At 33.2% G+C, this 19814-nt stretch overlaps 1 protein-coding gene across 1 annotated transcript in view; it reads right to left on the bottom strand.

Annotated features, from left to right (window-relative positions):
- Positions 1-1870: 1870 nt before the first annotated feature.
- The window catches only part of LOC132742698 (uncharacterized), a 31771-nt gene continuing 13827 nt past the window's right edge, over positions 1871-19814 (bottom strand). The window contains exon 2 of the mRNA XM_060731164.1: positions 1871-11221. Within this exon, the coding sequence (XP_060587147.1) occupies positions 10324-11221 (898 nt within the window). The 3' untranslated portion in view covers positions 1871-10323. The remainder of the gene's footprint in view (positions 11222-19814) is intronic.

Genomic DNA, 19814 nt, shown 5'->3' with positions numbered 1-19814 from the left:
GATATAGAATACAAACAAATTTTTCGTGTTTGACATATGATGATGAAATGAATAGCTGAAGCAACTGACTGTCAAAGAAACAACCTCTGAGAAAGTAGTCCCCAGAATAATAATGAGTATTGACTACGCCCTCTTTCATATTTGACCAAACAAGAGCTGTCAAGCATGAAACGAATGCCACCGAATAGGTTTCTTAAGCATGCAGGGATTATGAATAGAAAAAAGAATAAAAGTAACTAATTGCTTTATATTGTTCTTGTGAAATGAAATGCTATTTACCTTGGGAAAAGGGTCTTGGATGTGACACATCATCTTGATGTGGTAGACATTAATGCCAAGTGATTTTAGTGCATGCCAATCTTACAGTTTGGATCTACTGGGTACCTTCAAACTCTTTTAATGAGCATAAGTACCTTCAAACTATCTGAGTGACATTGACCTTGGAGCTAGGAACATGAGTCTTACACACAACACGTCATCTTGATGTGGTAGACATTTGTGCCAAGTTATCTTAAAACTCTTCAAATCATGACAAAGTTACAGTCCAGACACGAATGTGTGTACTGTGTAATATCTAATTGTGATAGCGTGAACCTTCAAAATATAAGTGTGACCTTGACCTTTGAAGAAGGAACGTGGTTCTTAAACACAACACAACGTTGTCATGTGAGAGAAATTTGTGCCAAGTTATTTCAAAATCCCTCAATGCATGACACAGTTACAGTCTAGACATGATTGTTGTGTAAGTGGGGACGTACGGACGGACAGTAGCCGCGACACATCGTTTTTGATGTGGTAAACATTTGTGCTAAGTTACTTTAAAAATCCTTCCATGCATGACAAAGTTACAGTCGTCCATACATGAATGTGTATCTTCTCAAGAGAATGGTTACATTCAAACTATAATCTATGATCTAAACCTTTGAGGTAGGGACCTGATTCTTAGACGCGACACATTGTTTTGACTTCGTAGACATTTATGCCAAGTAATTATTAAATCCTTCCATTCATGACAAAGCTACAGTCTGGACACAAATGTGTGAAACTAACTCTTATTGTGAAAATGTGAAACATCAAAATGTTATTGTGACCTTGACCTTTGAGGAAGGGACGTAATTCTTGGACGCGCCACATCATTTTGATATGGTAGACATTTATGCCAAGTTATTTTAACATCCATCGATGCATGACAAAGTCACAGCCAGGACACGGTTTTGTGTACCTATTAACTCTAATTGTGAAAATGTGCAACTTAGTGTGACCTTGACCTTTGAAGTAGGTACGTAATTCTTTAATACGACACATTGTCTTGATGTGGATAACATTTATGCTTAGTAATTTTAAAATCCTTTGATGTATGACAAAGTTACAGTCCGGTCACGAATGTGTGTATCTATTAACCTTAGTTGTGATAATGTGAAACTTCAAAATGTTAGTGTGACCTTGACCTTTGAGGTAAGGACCTAATTCTTGGACGCGACACATCGTCTTGATGTTGTAGACATTTGTGCTAAGCTTTTTCAAAATCTCTCAATGGAAGACAACGTTACAGTCAGGATAAGAATGAAGTTGGGACGCACAGACGGACAGACAGACAGACTGACAGACGGACGGTGCGATTTTAATATGCCGCCTTTCGGGGGCATAAAATCACTATATTTTATTGGTCAAATTAAATGAAACAAAATGTTAACTCTGAAATTCCATATGTAAATTATACTACTTGTAATCTGATCACTGCGATGGTAAGCTGCACTATTAAAAACACGTTAATAGCCCTATAATGAGGTCATGTACAGATATTCATTCAACATAACTTTTTTTGAGGCGCCAACTGGGTAACCCCGTTTATTTGCCCCTTAATAGAAAAGGTATGAGAGGGTCGGGGTCATCCCCCTGATACCTTACATGATATATACATAATATAACAATCATCATCTAGTCATAAATAAATATAAAAATAATACAAAAAGTGTGATATACATTATATTCAAATATTCAATCATTCAATCGATATTCACATAATGAGTACATGTAAAACAATTGTGTATGATTATGTATTATGCAAAAAATTAACAATATTGTTCAAAATTGGTTTGTGGTAAATAAATTTAGTATACCCAATTTAGTTAATTAAAGTGCCATCCTTCAGCCACATGTTTGGTCAAAATTGTATTTTTGTAAATATTTCACGCCAATTCAAGACTGTTTCTAAAAACCAATAAATGTAGGTAACATGTATTTTTTTCTCATATATATGAGCCGTGACATGACATTTCCAACATAGTGGTCAAATTTGACATTTTACTTTTTTTCAAAGATTCTCAAAATGTATTATTTTCTAAATCATTCAAGACAAATTTGATTATTTTTGGACAATGAAAACTTGGTTTAAGTTGTAAATACTTTGCGACGTCGTTTTCTTTGGCGTCAGAGACGACCTCATTCAAAAATGCTACATCACACGGATTAAACTGAATCATCGTTTTTCTTGACATATACTCCTACATGTATAGAAGTATTTTAGTGCACAAAACGCATGCAAAATTTGATACTGAAATTATGGACAAGGTAGCTCACATTTTTTATAATGACTTTATTACACAAACTTTGTTCAAGAGTACCATATCAATTTTAAGCCATCTAAAGTTCATGTAACGACTTGTTGCACGGTCGGACAAAAAGAGATATAAGTACGCAAATACGCTAAGTGGCGGTGGTATATTTGGCTTTTCTTCACTAGCTCACGCAGTATCCGTGTAACGTAGGATTGTCAACATTCTGTTTGTATAACGTAAATGACGTGTCGTTAAAATATATGCACGACCATGCAATTATGTTTTTACGGTGTCGCAAAGTCGGCAAGGGTATGTAAAAATATCGAAATACCGTTACCCCCATTTTTAAAGCTTGTACAGTCTAGATTTTAGATGTTACATTTTGATTTATTACCATACCAGAGTAGACTAACACTGAAACATAAAAATCGACCTGAATTTTAGAGACAATTTTACATATGAAACATGTTGGTTTTCTTACAGCGGTATAATATTTGTTTGAATTGAAAATATTTTCTTCTAATGGAGTTTTAGATATAGTTAACATACCTGTATAGTCTCTTATAATTTGCAAATCAAGTATCTACAAATTTTATTTATTTGTTTAGAGTTATCATTGTGGAGAAAATTGTTTATTTCTTATCGCAGTTACTATCCCCACCGAAAAGGTGGCGGGGGATATAGAAATAGTCTCCGTCCGTCCTTCCGTCCAACATTTTTATCCGGAGCATAACTCAAAAGTATTTGAGGTATCTACTTGAAACTTCATATGTGGATAGATCATATTAAGAAGGAGTGCAGTGCATAAGAATGATAACTCTACTCTTTATAATTTTTGAGTTATTGCCCTTATTTTTCATACTTTTTGTCCGAGCGTATCTCAAGAAGTATTAGAGGTATCAACTTAAAACTTCATAGGTGGATATATCTCATTAAGGAGGAGTGCAGCAGAAAAGAATGATAACCTACCCTGCATTATTTGTCAGTTATTGGCCTTTGTTATGTTTTATACTTAAGTTTTGACTAGAGCATAACTAAAGAAACCTTAGAGATATCAACATGAAACTTCATAGGTGGATATATCTCAATCAGGAGGTGTGCAGTGCACAAAAATGATAACTGTACCCTTCATAATTTTGAGTAATTGCCCTTTGTTATTATTCATACTTTTTTCACCTGAGTGGAGCATAACTCAAAAGATCTTTGAGATGTCAACATGAAACTTCATAGGTGGATAGATCTTATTAAGGAGGAATGATGTGCGCAAGAATGATAACTCTACCCTTTATATATTTTGTCCGGAGTTTATCTCAAAAAGTATTACAGGTATCAATTTGAAACTTCATAGGTTAACAGATCCCAATGAGAAGTGCAGCGCACAAGAATGATAACGCTACGTGCATATTTTTTTCAGTTATTGCCCTTTGTAATTTTTCATGCTTAGTTTTTGCCAGACAACAACTCATTAAGTATTTACTTTATGAAGTTTTCACTTGAAACTCAAAATATAACTAAGTGTCCGACCGTCATTTCATCCGTACGGACGTCCATTTGATAACGCTACCGTGCATATTTTTTCAGTTATTGCCCTTTGTAATTGTTCATGCTTATTTTTTGTCCAGACAATAACTCATTAAGTATTTACTATATTTACTATATAAAGTATTCACTTGAAACTCAAAATATAACTAAGTCTCCGATCGTCCTTCCAGCCGTACGTCCGTCCATTTGCCGTCCTTCTGTCCCACATTTTTGTCCGGAACAAATCTCAAAAAGTATTTTACGTATCAACTTGAAACTTCATAGGTGGATAGATCATATTGAGGAGGATTACAGTGCGAAAAATGATAACTCTACCCTTTATAATTTTTTGAATAATTGCCCTTTGTTATTTTTCAAACTTACTTTTTGTCCAGAGCATAACTCAAACAACCTTTGAAATATCAACATGAAACTTTATAGGTGGATATATCTCACTCAGGAAGTGTGCAGTGCACAAGAATGATAACTATATTCTTCATAATTTTTTGTTAATGCCTTTTGTTATTTTTCATACTTAATTTTTCACCTGAGTGGAGCATAACTCAAAACGTCTAAAAGATGTCAACATGAAACTTCAGAGATGGATTTATCTTTACTCAAAACGTCTTAGAGATGTCAACATGAAACTTCATAGATGGATTTATCTTATTGAGGAGGGATGTTGTGCGCAAGAATGATAATTCTACCCTTTATAATTTTTAGTTATTGCCCTTTGTTATTTTTCATACTTTTTGTCCGGAGTTTATCTCATAAAGTATCAACTTGAAACTTAATAAGTGGATAGATCTCATTGAGGAGTGCAGCATATACCCTGCATTAATTTTCAGTTGTTGCCCTTGGTTTTTATTCAGCCTTCAAATCTGTAATCACTTCAGCTATCAGTTTTCATTACCAGCAGACCTCTTAACATTGAATTATTCTGCTCTACTATAATACATTCTTCCAATGAGCAAACACATTCGGCGGGGGATGGCCATGTTCACATCTTCACTCTTGTTGCCTTTGAGTCAAGAAATATGCTTTAAAGAACAAAATACACAATGCATTTTAGGACTTACAAGGAATCATTAAGTAATACGTAAGCCGACAAAGCTTTACTCCCAACGCCATTAGTGTTATACTCTGAGTGATATGGGTTTTATCTCACGAAATAAAAACCCAGACTTTCACTTATTAGAATAAACTATTACAACGACTTGTTAGAGTATATCTAAATAAAAACCCAGACTTTCACTTATTAGCATAAACTATTTAAACGATTTGTTAGTGTACATCAAAATAAAAACCCAGACTTTCACTTATTAGCATAAACTATTACAACAACTTGCCTGAGTTCATCTAAAATAACAACGCAAAATATTGACAAAATAAAATATCACCACATATCTACTGCGTCATTAATGCAGTAGGGGCTATTTTGCATATTTTGACATCTGTTTGATAATTTACGTGGATTTTAAGTGCCGTATGCAATGTGTAATTTACTTCCTTTGTGCACTTCACAATATTTTACTTTAATATACATTTTCCTAACTGTTACGAAAATGAATATGGATCTTGGGGCATGTTGCTTGCATTATGTTAAATGATATAACGTGAAGGAAATTTTTTCCCCCTTAGTTTCAAATAAAGCAGGACCAAATTGGAGGAACTGTTACACGAAGGATGGGGTTCTTATGATAACTTGTTTTGAGTTCTTATTATAACTGTCACGGAGTTCCGTCGTGTAACCATTCCTTCCCCGTGATCTTACGCATTCATCCACTTCACTTAAAAATTGTCGCTCAATTATATACGCTTGTTTGGAGTGACCGTTATAAAAACAATGATATCAATGTGATGTGATATCTTTCTTATTATACTTACATAAAGGTATAAGATGTATAATTAACATTTTTTCAAAAAGCGTTTAAAACCTTATATTATATTATAAAATATTCTAGACATAAATGCCAAAAAAAAACAACAAAAGTTTACCATCTTGTTTGAAAAATATTGACAATTGAAGTTCAACTTTTGTATCGGTTTTATACAACATCAGCAGCAGCAGCAGCAGCAACAACAACAACAACAACAACAACAACAACAACAACAACAACAACAGCAATAGCAACAACAACAACAACAACAACTACTACTACAATGTTTTCATTTTCTGTAGTTAATTTTCACTTACTTCATATTTTCCTTACTTGAAAATTGATAATAAAGAACTATAGTTGTTTGTTCAATAATTTCAAATAAATCAATGTAAAAAGTATATGAAAAGATTTATTTTGTTTATGGAGACAGGTACCTAACATTTTACATCAAATAAGAAGAGCGTAGGGTAAAGAAACCCGTCAGTTTTTGTCAAATATAATCGGGGCATCAAAATATCTTTAAAGAATAATTATCTAGATACTATCCTTAACATTTGAGTAAAATATATAAAGAAAGTTTACCATGCTGATTTTAAATTATAATCATTTTAATTCGTTATGCTTTCCAAATCACACATTTCACAGTAAAAAATATACATAAAACTTCAAATATTTTTAATTACAATTTTTAGATATAAGTTTATAATCGGACAAAATAAAAAGAAAAAAAAGACAAAAATTGAAACAAGAAATGTCGAACGACACATGCCCCCCATTTCTAGCCCTTGACAAATATTATTGGTAATTTTGCTATAGAAACTTGCCATAAATGGGTAGTCTACATGAAAGTGTTCAGTTATGGAAAAAAAATTATAATGACCTGCTAGTTATAACTAATCAATATGTGAAATATAAAGAGCTTGACCTTTGAACTAGTAGCCCCATTATGACTAATTACTATTTTAAAAATGAAGACTTTGTGATAATAAAATTTTTCAAGGTAATAAGCAGAAACCATATTTACATATAAGGCCCCTGTGACCTTGACCTTTGAACTAGGGATCCAAAAATCAATAGGGGTCATCTACTATATATGGCTATTCAAAATGTGAAATATGAAGACTTTGTAATAAATTATTTTCAAGATAATGAGCGGAAATCATTCTGACATTAAAGACACCTGTGACCTTGACCTAGTTACCACAAATCAATAGGGGTGATCTTATATTTATGACCAATCAATATGTGAAATATGACTTTGTGATAAATAATTTTCAAGATAATAAGCGAAAACCATTCTGGCAGTATTGATCCCCGTGACCTTGACCTTTGAACTAATGACCCCAAAATCAATAGGGGTTATCTACTAGTTAAGACCATATACTATGTGAAATATGAAGAATTTGTAATAAATAGTTTTCAAGATTATATTTAGCTGAAACTAATCTGACATTTAAAGCCCCTTTGACCTTGACTTTTGAGCTAATGACCCAAAAATCAATAGGGGTTATCTACAAGGTCTGACCAATCACAATGTGAAATATGAAAACTTTGTGATAACTAGCTTTCAAGATAATGAGCCGAAACCGTACAACTATTCAATGCCTCTGTGACCTTGACCTTTGACCGAGTGACCCCAATGTCAATAGGGGTCATCTACTAGTTATGGCCAAATTAGAAGACTTTGTGATAAGATAATGAGCCAAACCATTTTAACATTTATGCCCCCTGTGACGTTGACCTTTGACCTAGTGACTCCGAAATCAATAGGGATCATCTACTAGTAATGACCAATTAAAATGCCAATATGAAGAGATTGTGATAAATAGTAACCGCGATAATGAGCGGAAACCATTTTGACATTTAAGGCCCCTGTGACCTTTGACCTAGTGACCCCAAATCAATAGGGGTCATCTACTATATATAATCAATCACTATGTGACATATGAAGACTTTATGATGATTAGTTTTCAAGATAATCAGCGGAAACCATTTGACATTAAAGGCTCCTGTGACCTTGACATATAACCTAGAGACCCAAAAGCAATAGGTGTCATCTACTAGTTATGTCCAATCACTGTGTGAAATATGAAGACTTTATGATGAATAGTTTTCAAGATAATGAGCGGACCATTTTGACATTAAAGGCCACTGTGACCTAGACTTTTGACCTAGTGACCCAAAAATCAATAGGCGTCATTTACTAGTAATGACCAAATACTATGTGAAATATGAAGACTTTGTGATGACTAGTTTTCAAAATAATCAGCGGAAAGCATTTTGACATGAAAGGTCTCTGCGACCTTGACGTTTGACCAAGTGACCCAAAAATCAATAAATGTTTATTTTGGTGATTTTTTTTCCTTACATACAACTGATGTGTGCACTGTTTAAAAACTGCACAGCTCTGATTGGAAAAACACGCGTCGCATAATTAAAAACATTTGCGTCAACTTTGACGTCATGTCACGGCTCAATTTCCTTTTCCATTCTAAAATACAAAATATCATACTTATAATCATTTACCTCATGACCTAAAATAAATGATTTACATTTAAAAATGTCATAAAAATTATCTATATTGTCTTTCAGATATTGAAATAAAGATTGAATTTTTGGACATTCCCAAAATAAATGCAACAGAGTTTCCTCTTGACAATTGCAAAAAGTACACATTTTACCATAATTAACACTTTTCATTTGGAACAAAAGTGAGATAGCTGTTACAGTTCTATGAATTATTCTTGTCTGGAACCACTGAATATAGGAATCTTTGGTACATTTAACTATATATTAAATGCCAATATATATCATCCTTTTTTTTGTAAAATATGTGTTCCATTTTTCTTGACATGTTGGCACACCTTTATTTCTAACACGTTTCATAAACATATTTTTCGTATTCTTATTTAGTGTAATAAGAATAGGTTTGAGATAACACTTCGAAATAGATTGAACATAAATAAAACATTGCAAATAGAAATGTCAAGCCTTTGCATGTAAAATATTCTTGCTTTTTTTCTATCTATTATATTGTAAAAAGTTGACTTGTTTTTGTGTAACCTGCTCCAAGTAACTTAAATATACAAAATCCCTTTGATAATATCATTAACAAATCTGATTCCTTTTTTTTTTTTTATAAAAGCTTTGAATATAAAAGTGTCTATTTCCTGCTTACAAGTTATGATTATAAAGTAAAGACATGTGTAACATTTGTTCTATAGTATCTATTCAAAGTTTATCTGTAAAAATCATATAAGCTTTTATAACATCTATTCAACAGGCATTTTAATTGTATCAATTGGCTAATTACAAAACAATTTATCTGTGCAAAACACTTTATCAATATTTAATAAAGCCATCACTAGCTTATACATTTACTGCTATTACATGTATTACTTACATATATTTAAAATCATTCTATCTTTACAGAATGTATATAACTGTCAATATCAATCGTATTTAGACCACCTTCCTTATATGTTTTGATAACAACAGATTGCTTTATCTTTGCTTTACCTTCCCATATAAAATCATTACATAAGGCATCAAGTGTTTTCAAAATACTGAATAAAGTGTAGGTAAACTTTTGAAACAAAGAGTAAATAGTTATTTTTCCTATTGGTGTTAATATTCTTTTTTCCAATGACCTATACTATTTTTGCTTTCTGAAGTTTTTCATAAATATTTTACCATTTTCTCTAAATCAGCATCAAATATCAAATCTAACAATTTAACTGTGTATCACCCCATGTCAGTTACCATTTTGTCTTAATGGATCTTGTACTGTACTTAAGAGAGCCTATCCAAATAACTTTAGTTTGTTAAAATTTACTTATAATCCAGAAATCCCTGAAAACATATCTAATAACTTTAAAACAGTATTAATCAATTTAGCAAAATTGAAGTACTAGTATTATCACCAAATTGTGTAATTTTATATTCCTCCCTATCTGTATCTATACCTTTAGCATGTTTACACTGTCTTATTTTTATTGCTAAAATCTTAATAATATGAAGATATAAAGGTAAATTGGATCGCCTTGCCTACAACCTCGTTAAACTTTGAAAATATTTTATAAAAAATCACACGTTTAAAATAACACCAGTTTCAGTATTATATAAAAATAGGACTAAGTGAAAAAAAGAATGCATGTACAGATATTCATTCAACATAACTTAGATTCTCAAATATAATGATACGTAAGTTTTATTTTTTTTCTAGTTCCAGTTTAAGTATCATACTGTTTTGTTTTTTAACATAATTGAAGAATTAATCGATGATTTAAGCCAATTTCCATTTCTTCCTAATAATGAGTATGTTCTCATTGTATGTTTAAATGATTACACAATCAGACTAGTTACACGAGAGAAAGAGCTTTCCATGTCTTTTGTACATGTTTTGACAAATTGTCTCCATATTTAACAAGCACTGTAAAGTCAATAACTTTGTCATGGTCTTCAGGCTTTCCGATATTTCGATAGTGATGCACTAGTGCAAGTTCAGGAGGCACAATAAATATTCTTCCGCGTGGAATCTCATGCACATTTCCAAACTCAACAACTTCTGCTCGGGCAAAATATTTTGAGCGATGGTTAGGCGGCCATATTTTTTTCTCATGTTCGAAATGGGTAAGTGTTACTAGATGGTACTTTTCTGCAAAACGTTTCTCAGAAAAATTTTGATTATTCAAGATCCAGTCTAATCGAAAGAAAGAGTGTCTCACAACGTAACCGGCATAGTTTTTGTTAAATTTATCGATCAGCTGTGACCAAGTAATGATGTCATTAGAATGAGGAATGATGTATTCATCTTTATCAATATTGACGATGAATTCCGAAACATTTTTATTTCTGAAAATACAATCATTTATAGCTGCCTTTTGAGCAAAATATTCAATATTACGTTCAATATCAGGAAATGGTATATTCCATTGAATAACGTCAATTAAACCTAATTTCAGGTAATACTTAATGGCATTATTAACGTTTACACCTGTGGAGTAGTTATAAAAAACAAACTTTTCAGCACCAAGAATTCTATTTAGTTCAACCCACTCGACCATCTGGAAAATGTCATCATATTGAAACACTGGTGACAAACATACAGTAAAACGACGCTTATATCCATCTGGTTTTGAAGCATCACGTACTTTTAAAAGATTTCTTGGGGTTTCACAGGAAGTCATCACAAGGGAGACGTACTCGGGTTGTTTTTCTGTCGTTTGCACTTTACATTCATAGATTGTAGATGTGAAACTGAAAAAAGAAGAAAAAACTAACTGGCTATACAGTTCATTTTCAAACAACCGAGTGATTATTTATAAGAAATTACTTCAAAAACAATAATTAACATATCATGCAACTGCCATGGTTACTGCCCAATAACGCTAGCCGGAAATTATTTTTGATATCAGGTTAGTAACTTTGATATCAAAATGAAGCTTCTTCCATTGCAACGGACTTTTATTTTCAAAAGATTATAGTCTCATTTTCCCAAGGGGTGTCACGGTGGAAAATAAAACGCTAAACGTTTAAACGAAGACCAGATAACTGTGTTATACGTTTAACCGACCGTACTCATAAACTCCTTAGATTTTCAACATTTACATTGTTTCTTTGTGACAAGATATGAAATTTTGTTTGCATTTTTTGTGCAATATGTAGTCAGGGTCATACCGTACTCGATCAGATCGGAAAAAATACCTTGTTGAATACTTATTCAAAATCGATATCTACATAATAATACTACATGTACTTATTTATACTATTACCTATACTGTAAGTGGATGTAATACGTCATAATCTCGGTCTCGTCTGTCTCGCGAGAGTGAAAGAACGCCAATATGGCGGCGCCCATGAACTTATTTCTTAAGTAAACTAAAACTCCGCGAGTCGGGTGTGTCGCCTTGTGAACAATATAGTTTAGGAGAATTGGCCAGGACAAAAATGAAATTTGAAAATCAACAAAGGGCAATAAATAAACAAGAGCCCGGTTTGACCCGGGTGATGCTCCCCGAATAGATTTTGGACACAGGAAAGTACACCTCTTGTAGTTTCAGAGTTATGTCCCTGGAAAGAGTTCAAAGTGCAATAATTCGAAAACTAGGAAAGGCAGAGTTACTGTTCTTTGCATCCTAATCACTGTTATCAATCAACTTACAAAGTTTCTTGTTGATATCTCTTATGGTTTCCGAGTTATGTTCCGGACAACTTCAAAAAGTTAAAAATAAACAAAGGGCAATAACTCCAGAATTAGGCAAGGCAGAGTTATGATTCTCGTGCACTGCACATCTACCCATTGAGATACATCTACCTGCAAAGTTTCATGTTGATATCTCTTATAGTTTTACAGCTATGTCCAGTACAATATTTTTCTAAAAGGGGAGATAATTCAAAAATGACGCTTAACAGAGTTATAGTTTTTTTTGCACTGCACTAGTACTTCCACTCAATGATATCTATCTACCTACAATGTTTCATCTTGATATCTCTTATAATTTTAGAGTTATGTTCCGGACAAAGTTCAGTGTTAAAATTAACAAAGGGCAATAACTCCAAAATTAGGACAAAAAGAGTTATTGTTCTTATGCACTGCACATTTACCCTTTGAGATCTATTCACCTACAAAGTTTCATGTTGATATCTCTTATAGTTTTAGAGTTATGCCCCCAACAAGATTTTTCTATAAGGGGAGATAATTCAAAAATGAGGCTTAACAGAGTTATGATTCTTTTGCACTGCACTTCTACTCAATGAGATCTGTCTACCTACAATGTTTCATCTTGATATCTCTTAAAGTTTTAGAGTTATGTTCCGGACAAAGTTCAAAGTGTTGAAATTAACAAAGGGCAATAACTCCAAAATTAGGACAAAAAAGTTATTGTTCTTATGCACTGCACATCTACCCATTGAGATCTATTCACCTACAAAGTTTCATGTTGATATCTCTTATAGTTTTAGAGTTATGCCCCGGACAAGATTTCTCTATAAGAGGAGATAATTCAAAAACTGGGCAGAACAGAGTTATGGTTCTTTGACACTGCACTCCCCTTAATGCCTTCTACCACTGTATGAAGTTTAAACAAATTATCTCCAAGGGTTTTCAAGTTATGCTCCGGACAAGAAAACGGACGGACAGACGGACGGACAGACGGACAAGGCGCCGACTATATGCTCCCCCGAAATTTTTCGTGGAGCATAAAAATAACAAATGCAGAGCAGCAGTTTCTGTGCACTGCACTTCTTATTAATAAGATCTATCATCCTATTAAGTTTCAAGTCTAAAGCTTTTATAATTTATGAGAAATGGCCTGGACAAAAATAAAGGCAATAACTAAAAAATAAGAATGCAGAGTACCAGTTCTTGTGCACTGCACTTCTTGTTAATGAGATCTATCATCCTATGAAGTTTCATGTCCATAGCTTTTATACTTTAGGAGAAATGGCCCGGACAAAAATAAAGTATGAAAATTAACAAAGGGCAATAACTCAAAAAATAAGAAGTGCAGAGTGCCAGTTCTTGTGCACTGCACTTCAGGTCATTGTTAGAAGCATGCATACCAAGTTTGAAGTCAATCCGACTTATAATGACTGACTTATACTCCGGACAAGCTTAAGGGGACGCCGACGCCGACACCGACAACGACACCGACAACGACAACGACGCCGACAACGACGCCGCCGACAAAAGTAACCCCTATATGTCGCGTTTTTCAAGGCGACACAAAAATAGTGTCTTAAAACACGAATTTCTCAGTTATACGGTTGATTTCAACAGAAAAAAACTGTCATTGTACCTCTTTTAAATGATAAATATTTATACGATAAGACAGACATCGACATATCCATTCCTATTCCCTTTAAATATTTAAAGAAAATAAGGTAATGTTTAGAATCAATTTAAAAGTTGTTCTCCTCTTTCAAATTGTCAAATGCCAACCTCGGTTACCGCTTATTGAATTTTCTAACCGGTTTTTAGCTAAAAATCGACCGTACTCGTTTAAACGGATAAACGTGACACCCCTAATTCACACCGTACAATCAAATGGGCAGAGAGCCGTTCAACCGTCGACAGCCGTACCAGTATTTACATGTCGTCGCAGAAAAAACAATTGACGGACGGTAAGTATCCATCTATTTTTAACATATCCCAACTGTGTTCTTATAAATTCATAGTCAACATTTAAAGGAGCATGCTTACAAATTTCTGGCCATGTGCAAGCTTTACTTCATGTGAATTTTGACTGAAAATAACCAAATAACTTTCCGATGAGATACGGCATTTCAGTATGCTACGGTGGCATAAAAGTGACATTTGCAATTTTTTTTTTATACTTATTTTTTTTTTGTTTTTCGTACATGTTTTTGGTTTTGTTTTGCATACATATTTTTTTTTGCATACATGTTTAATTTTAGTTTTGCATACATATTTCATTTGAGTATTTCGTACAATTTTTTTTTAGTTTTGCATACATATTTTATTTAAGTTTTACAAACATATTTTATTTTAGTTTTTCGTAGATATTTTATTTTTGTTTTTTTGTACATATTTTTACATGACGCCATTTGCAAAGTAGAGGTTTGGACAGTTACGCCATTTGTAAAACACCAAAACACTTCGCCATCTGTAATTTACCGTACCCCATTTGCAAACGCCATTTGCAAATACCAAAATTTTCATTTTTGGAGTCATCAACAAAAAAACAAAACAAAAAAAAACAACAAAAAACAAACAGTTTTTAGTATATATACACATAAACATATATACATAGTCCGCGGTGACGCAAAGAAAGGTTCTGCATATTGTCTCGATGTGGTTAACGTTGACTCAAGGTACATGAAAATCTTTCATTGGGTTTAAGAGATGAGGAGCGGGCATGAAACCCAAGTCACAATTCTTTGACCTGTATGTGTGACCCCGACTTTGAGCCGGCACACCTGGCATATAAGTTCTGCACATTATCTGGATGTGCCAAGTTTCATAAAAATCTTCAAAGCTTCAAGCATTTTTTCTAAACCAGTGGGATTATAAGGACCTATTTAGATCTTTTATCGTGCATTATTGTAATACACCAGTCATTTTAACCACCTCCCTCGCTCGGTTAAAAAAGAATCGTGTTTTGACGTTTGCGTTGTTCAGGGGCTTAAGGCAGGAATGTTTACGCGTCACGTGATCAAGTGAGAAAGTCGGTAAAAATATCTGGGTTGAAAAATTGATTTATGTGGATTTAAAGGATTATAAAATTCATTTTGACTTGGAATTTATAAAGTGTTAAAACTGTGAGCTTGTGATGAAAATTTCATGGGGAAAAAAACGGAATAAGACTGAAAAGAGGAAAAATAGCAGTGAAGGAGATAACAATGGACACACACTAAAGGCGGGAAGGTACAGGTCAAATTCGGGTTCACATTCTAGTTAAAATTCTAGTCAATTATTACTGAGTGAAGTTTTGAATCAAGCCAATAGTACTTTATATGAAAAGGATAATCTTGCAGATAGTGTCTTTGACCACACACTATATCACACAAAATGTCCAATTACGGAAAATAAACCATTAAACTCTGAAAATTGCAGACCAAAATCAAAGATGGACACGATCAATGATGACATTTTATCCTATTTAAAGAAATTTGACACTAAAATTACAAATGTGGATACAAAACTCCAATGTCTTGAAAGAAAAGTTGATAATTTTGACCAAGAACTGAAAAAATATGGGTTAAACTACATGACATGGGCATAGCTATGAATGAAAGAATTACCATTGTGGTACTAGATAAAACGAAATCTATTGACTTCGTACTATCACAAACTACAAGCAAATTAACATCACTAGAAAAACAGAGAGATGACCTACATAACGAGGTGACCTAATTACAAGCACAATTAATGCGAAATAACCTCGTTTTTACTAATATCCCAGAGGCCCTTGAGGAGAAAAACGAGGACACAGAGGTAAAGTTGAATCCTTTCCTCTTTTTTGTGTTATCCCTGGTATTGGTGGGCACTACATGGCTCATATATTTATATTTTGTCGTATACTTATTTCATGTGATATTTCTAGTCTCTTTAATATTTTGATTATTGTTATATGTATTGTATCATTATGCATCATTATGTCATTGCCATGTCATGTACACTTTTACCGAATAAAATTATTATTATTATTATTATAAAGTTGAGATCATTTCTCGTTGACAAAATGAAAATTGCACAAGATCTAGTTAATAAATTATCATTTGAAAGAGTGCATTGCATGGGACAAAATAGAAATGGCAGATATCGCAATATTGTCGCAAAGTTTACTTTCTACAAAGAGAAAGAATTCGTACGAAAACAATGGAAACACTTATGGGTACACCTTTTTCTGTAAATGAACAACTGCCAAAAGAAGTAGTCGATAAAAGGAAGAGACTGTTACCAAGAATGAAAGCAGCACGGGAACAAGGCAAGACTTCATGGATATCCTATGACACCCTCTATATTGACGGAAAACCAATCAGGGACTAGGAATTCGATGGAGATGAACTCAAAATACTCTTATGGAATATAAATGGTTTAGACAAAACAAAAAGAGACAATATTGAACTTGTTAACATTGTTCGTAAACATGATATTATTTTTTTTGTTTGAAACATTTGCACACAAAACTAGTAATATAAATTTAAATGGATATATAACGCATAATGTTTACAGGAAATGAAAGCATCGGTATGCTAAAAGACCCAGTGGAGGGGTTGCACTGTATTATAAAGAGACGATATCGGATGGTATTACAATTGTTGAAAATAGATGTGACACTTTAATTTGGATAAAATTAGACAAGAATTTTTTCATAGTGAAGCAGATATTTATATATATGGTGTCTATTTATGGTGTGAAAACTGCCCCGCTTATAATACAGTAAATGTAAATCTTTTTGATTCTATTGAAAACGATATTACCCATTTTGAAGCCCTGGGGTCAGCATATTTAACAGGTGACTTTAACAGCCGAGTGGACGTTAAACACGATTTCCTTATTTTTGACAGCATAAATCAATCTTTTGATGATGAATCATATGTACCTGATAAATATATCAGCCGGGCCTCACCAGATAAAACATGTAATAGTTACGGTGTAAAATTGATTGATCTTTGTAGATCAACCAATATTCGGCTAGTTAACGGTAGATTATATAAGGTTAATAATGTAGAAATGTATACATATGTTTCTCAAAACGGTGCTTCTGTTATAGATTATGTTTTAACCAATGAGAAAAATTTCTCAAATATCAGTCATTTGTGTGTTCAGCAAGTTAACGAGGTTAGCGACCACGCTCCTATAGAATTTTCATTGCATACTAAATACCGTATACCTGTACAATGGGAGAAAGTTGACATAAATTATAAATGGGATTCGTGCCTTTAGGGATACCTTTAGGGCGGGTTTGATCGGCATATTGCCTGATCTTAATCAATTGACTACAGAAATAAATACCAGTGATCGACAGGCCGTAAACAACACTATCAATAATTTTACTTGTTTAATTAGGGAAGTTGCAAACCCTCTTTTGTCAAAAACATATACAAACAAGAGCCCGGTTTGAGCCGGGTGATGCTCCCCGAATAGGTTTTGGACACAGGAAGGTACACCTCTTGTAGTTTCAGAGTTATGTCCCTGGAAAAAGTTCAAAGTGCAATAATTCCAAAATTAGGAAAGGCAGAATTACTGTTCTTTGCACTGCACTTCTAATCACTGTTATCTATCAACTTACATAGTTTTTTGTTGATATCTCTTATGGTTTCCCATTTATGTTCCGGACAACTTCAAAAAGTAAAAATAAACAAATGGCAATAACTCCAGAATTAGGCAAGGCAGAGTTATGATTCTCGTGCACTGCACATCTACCCATTGAGATACATCTACCTACAAAGTTTCATGTTGATATCTCTTATAGTTTTACAGCTATGTCCAGAACAAGATTTTTCTAAAAGGGGAGATAATTCAAAAATGAGGTTTAAAAAAAAAAAAAAAAAAAAAAAAAAAAAAAAAAAAAAAAGATAAGAAAAGAAAAACGTTCTTCCATTTATTGTGACATATAATCCGTCCTTACCTAATATTGGAAATACTATTCATAAATATTGGGACCTACTAAATCTGTCAAAAAACGAAGGTGTTAAAAATATTCACAATAACTACACACCCATAATTGCCTATAAACGTCCAAGAAACTTACAAGACTTTTTAGTTAGATCTAGATTTGATACTGACAGTGACTTTACATCACATTCTGGAGGTTGTTGTAGAAAACGCTGTTCTCATTGTGTTCGTATTAATAGTGGTACGTCATTTTACAGTTCAAATACAGGAGAGATATTTGACTTACGTCAACATACTAACTGTCAAACCAAGAATTGTATATATTTGATAACATGTAAAAAATGTAGCATGCAGTATGTTGGTCAAACAAACAACCTGTGTCTAAACGAATGAATAGCCATAAATTTGATATATGCAATTTTGTAGATCCTGCATTCTCCACTAATGTTGCAAATCATTTTAATAAGGACGATCATAATTTTACCGACTTTTCATTTATGCCCATAGATGTTGTTTACAATACTTTAGATCGTTTGTGCAAAGAAACATTTTGGATTCATAAGCTAAAAACTCATTTTCCAGAAGGAATGAACACAAAGTTGTTATACTCAATTAAATAATTCATAAAATATCAATCCACGCTACAAATGCTAGAATTACGCCACATAGATATTCGTTTTTTCCTATTATCATTTTTTATAATTAAACCCTATAGGAAATATTCGTATTTATTAATCCGATATCTATTGTGTCGTTTTTATATTTTGATGCTTTGTTTGGTGCACTTATCTCTTTTATCATGAATTGGAATTGTTCGTATTTGTTCGTTTTTCCGCTAAAGTGGGCGTGACGTTAATTGTAAAATTACGACGTCACGTCCGTTGATTTTATTATTATTTATTTACCTTGAAAAAGGCATACATTTGCCGAAACGTTGGAAAAATAAAAAATGATATTATACGTGTTATTGCTGTGACTTTATTATTTTAAAAATGAGGTTTAACAGAGTTATGTTTTTTTGCACTGCACTTCTACTCAATGAGATCTATCTACCTACAATGTTTCATGTTGATATCTCTTATAGTTTTAGAGTTATGCCCCGGACAAGATTTTTCTATAAAGGGAGATGATTCAAAAATGAGGCTTAACAGAGTTATGGTTCTTTTGCACTGCACTTCTACTCAATGAGATCTATCTATCTACAATGTTTCATCTTGATATCTTTTATAGTTTTAGAGTTATGTTCCGGACAAAGTTCAAAGTGTTGAAATTAACAAAGGGCAATAACTCCAAAATTAGGACAAAAAGAGTTATTGTTCTTATGCACTGCACATCTACCCATTGAGATCTATTCACCTACAAAGTTTCATGTTGATATCTCTTATAGTTTTAGAGTTATGCCCCGGACAAAATTTTTCTATAAGGGGAGATAATTCAAAAACCGGGCAAAATAGAGTTATGGTTCTTTGACATTGCACTCCCCCATAATGCCCTCTACCACTGTATGAAGTTTAAAGGGTTTTCAAGTTATGCTCCGGACAAGAAAACGGACGGACAGACGGACAGACGGACGGACGGACGGACAAGGCGCCGACTATATGCTCCCCCGAAATTTTTCGGGGAGCATAATAAAACGCATGCTAATTTTTCAGACAGTCAGTCTTTAAAAGATGCAGACTGGTTTGACGCCGAATGCAGAAATTCAAAGAATATATATGTAGATGCCTTAAAGTCATTTTATATATGTAAAACTCCAGCAAGTAGAGA

Source organism: Ruditapes philippinarum, unplaced genomic scaffold, assembly GCF_026571515.1.
Source record: "Ruditapes philippinarum isolate M1 unplaced genomic scaffold, ASM2657151v2 ctg2004_1_1_1_1, whole genome shotgun sequence".
Classification (NCBI taxonomy): Eukaryota; Metazoa; Mollusca; class Bivalvia; order Venerida; family Veneridae; genus Ruditapes; species Ruditapes philippinarum.
Note: the sequence above shows the minus strand (reverse complement) of the source record. Positions and strands in the feature narration are given on the sequence as shown.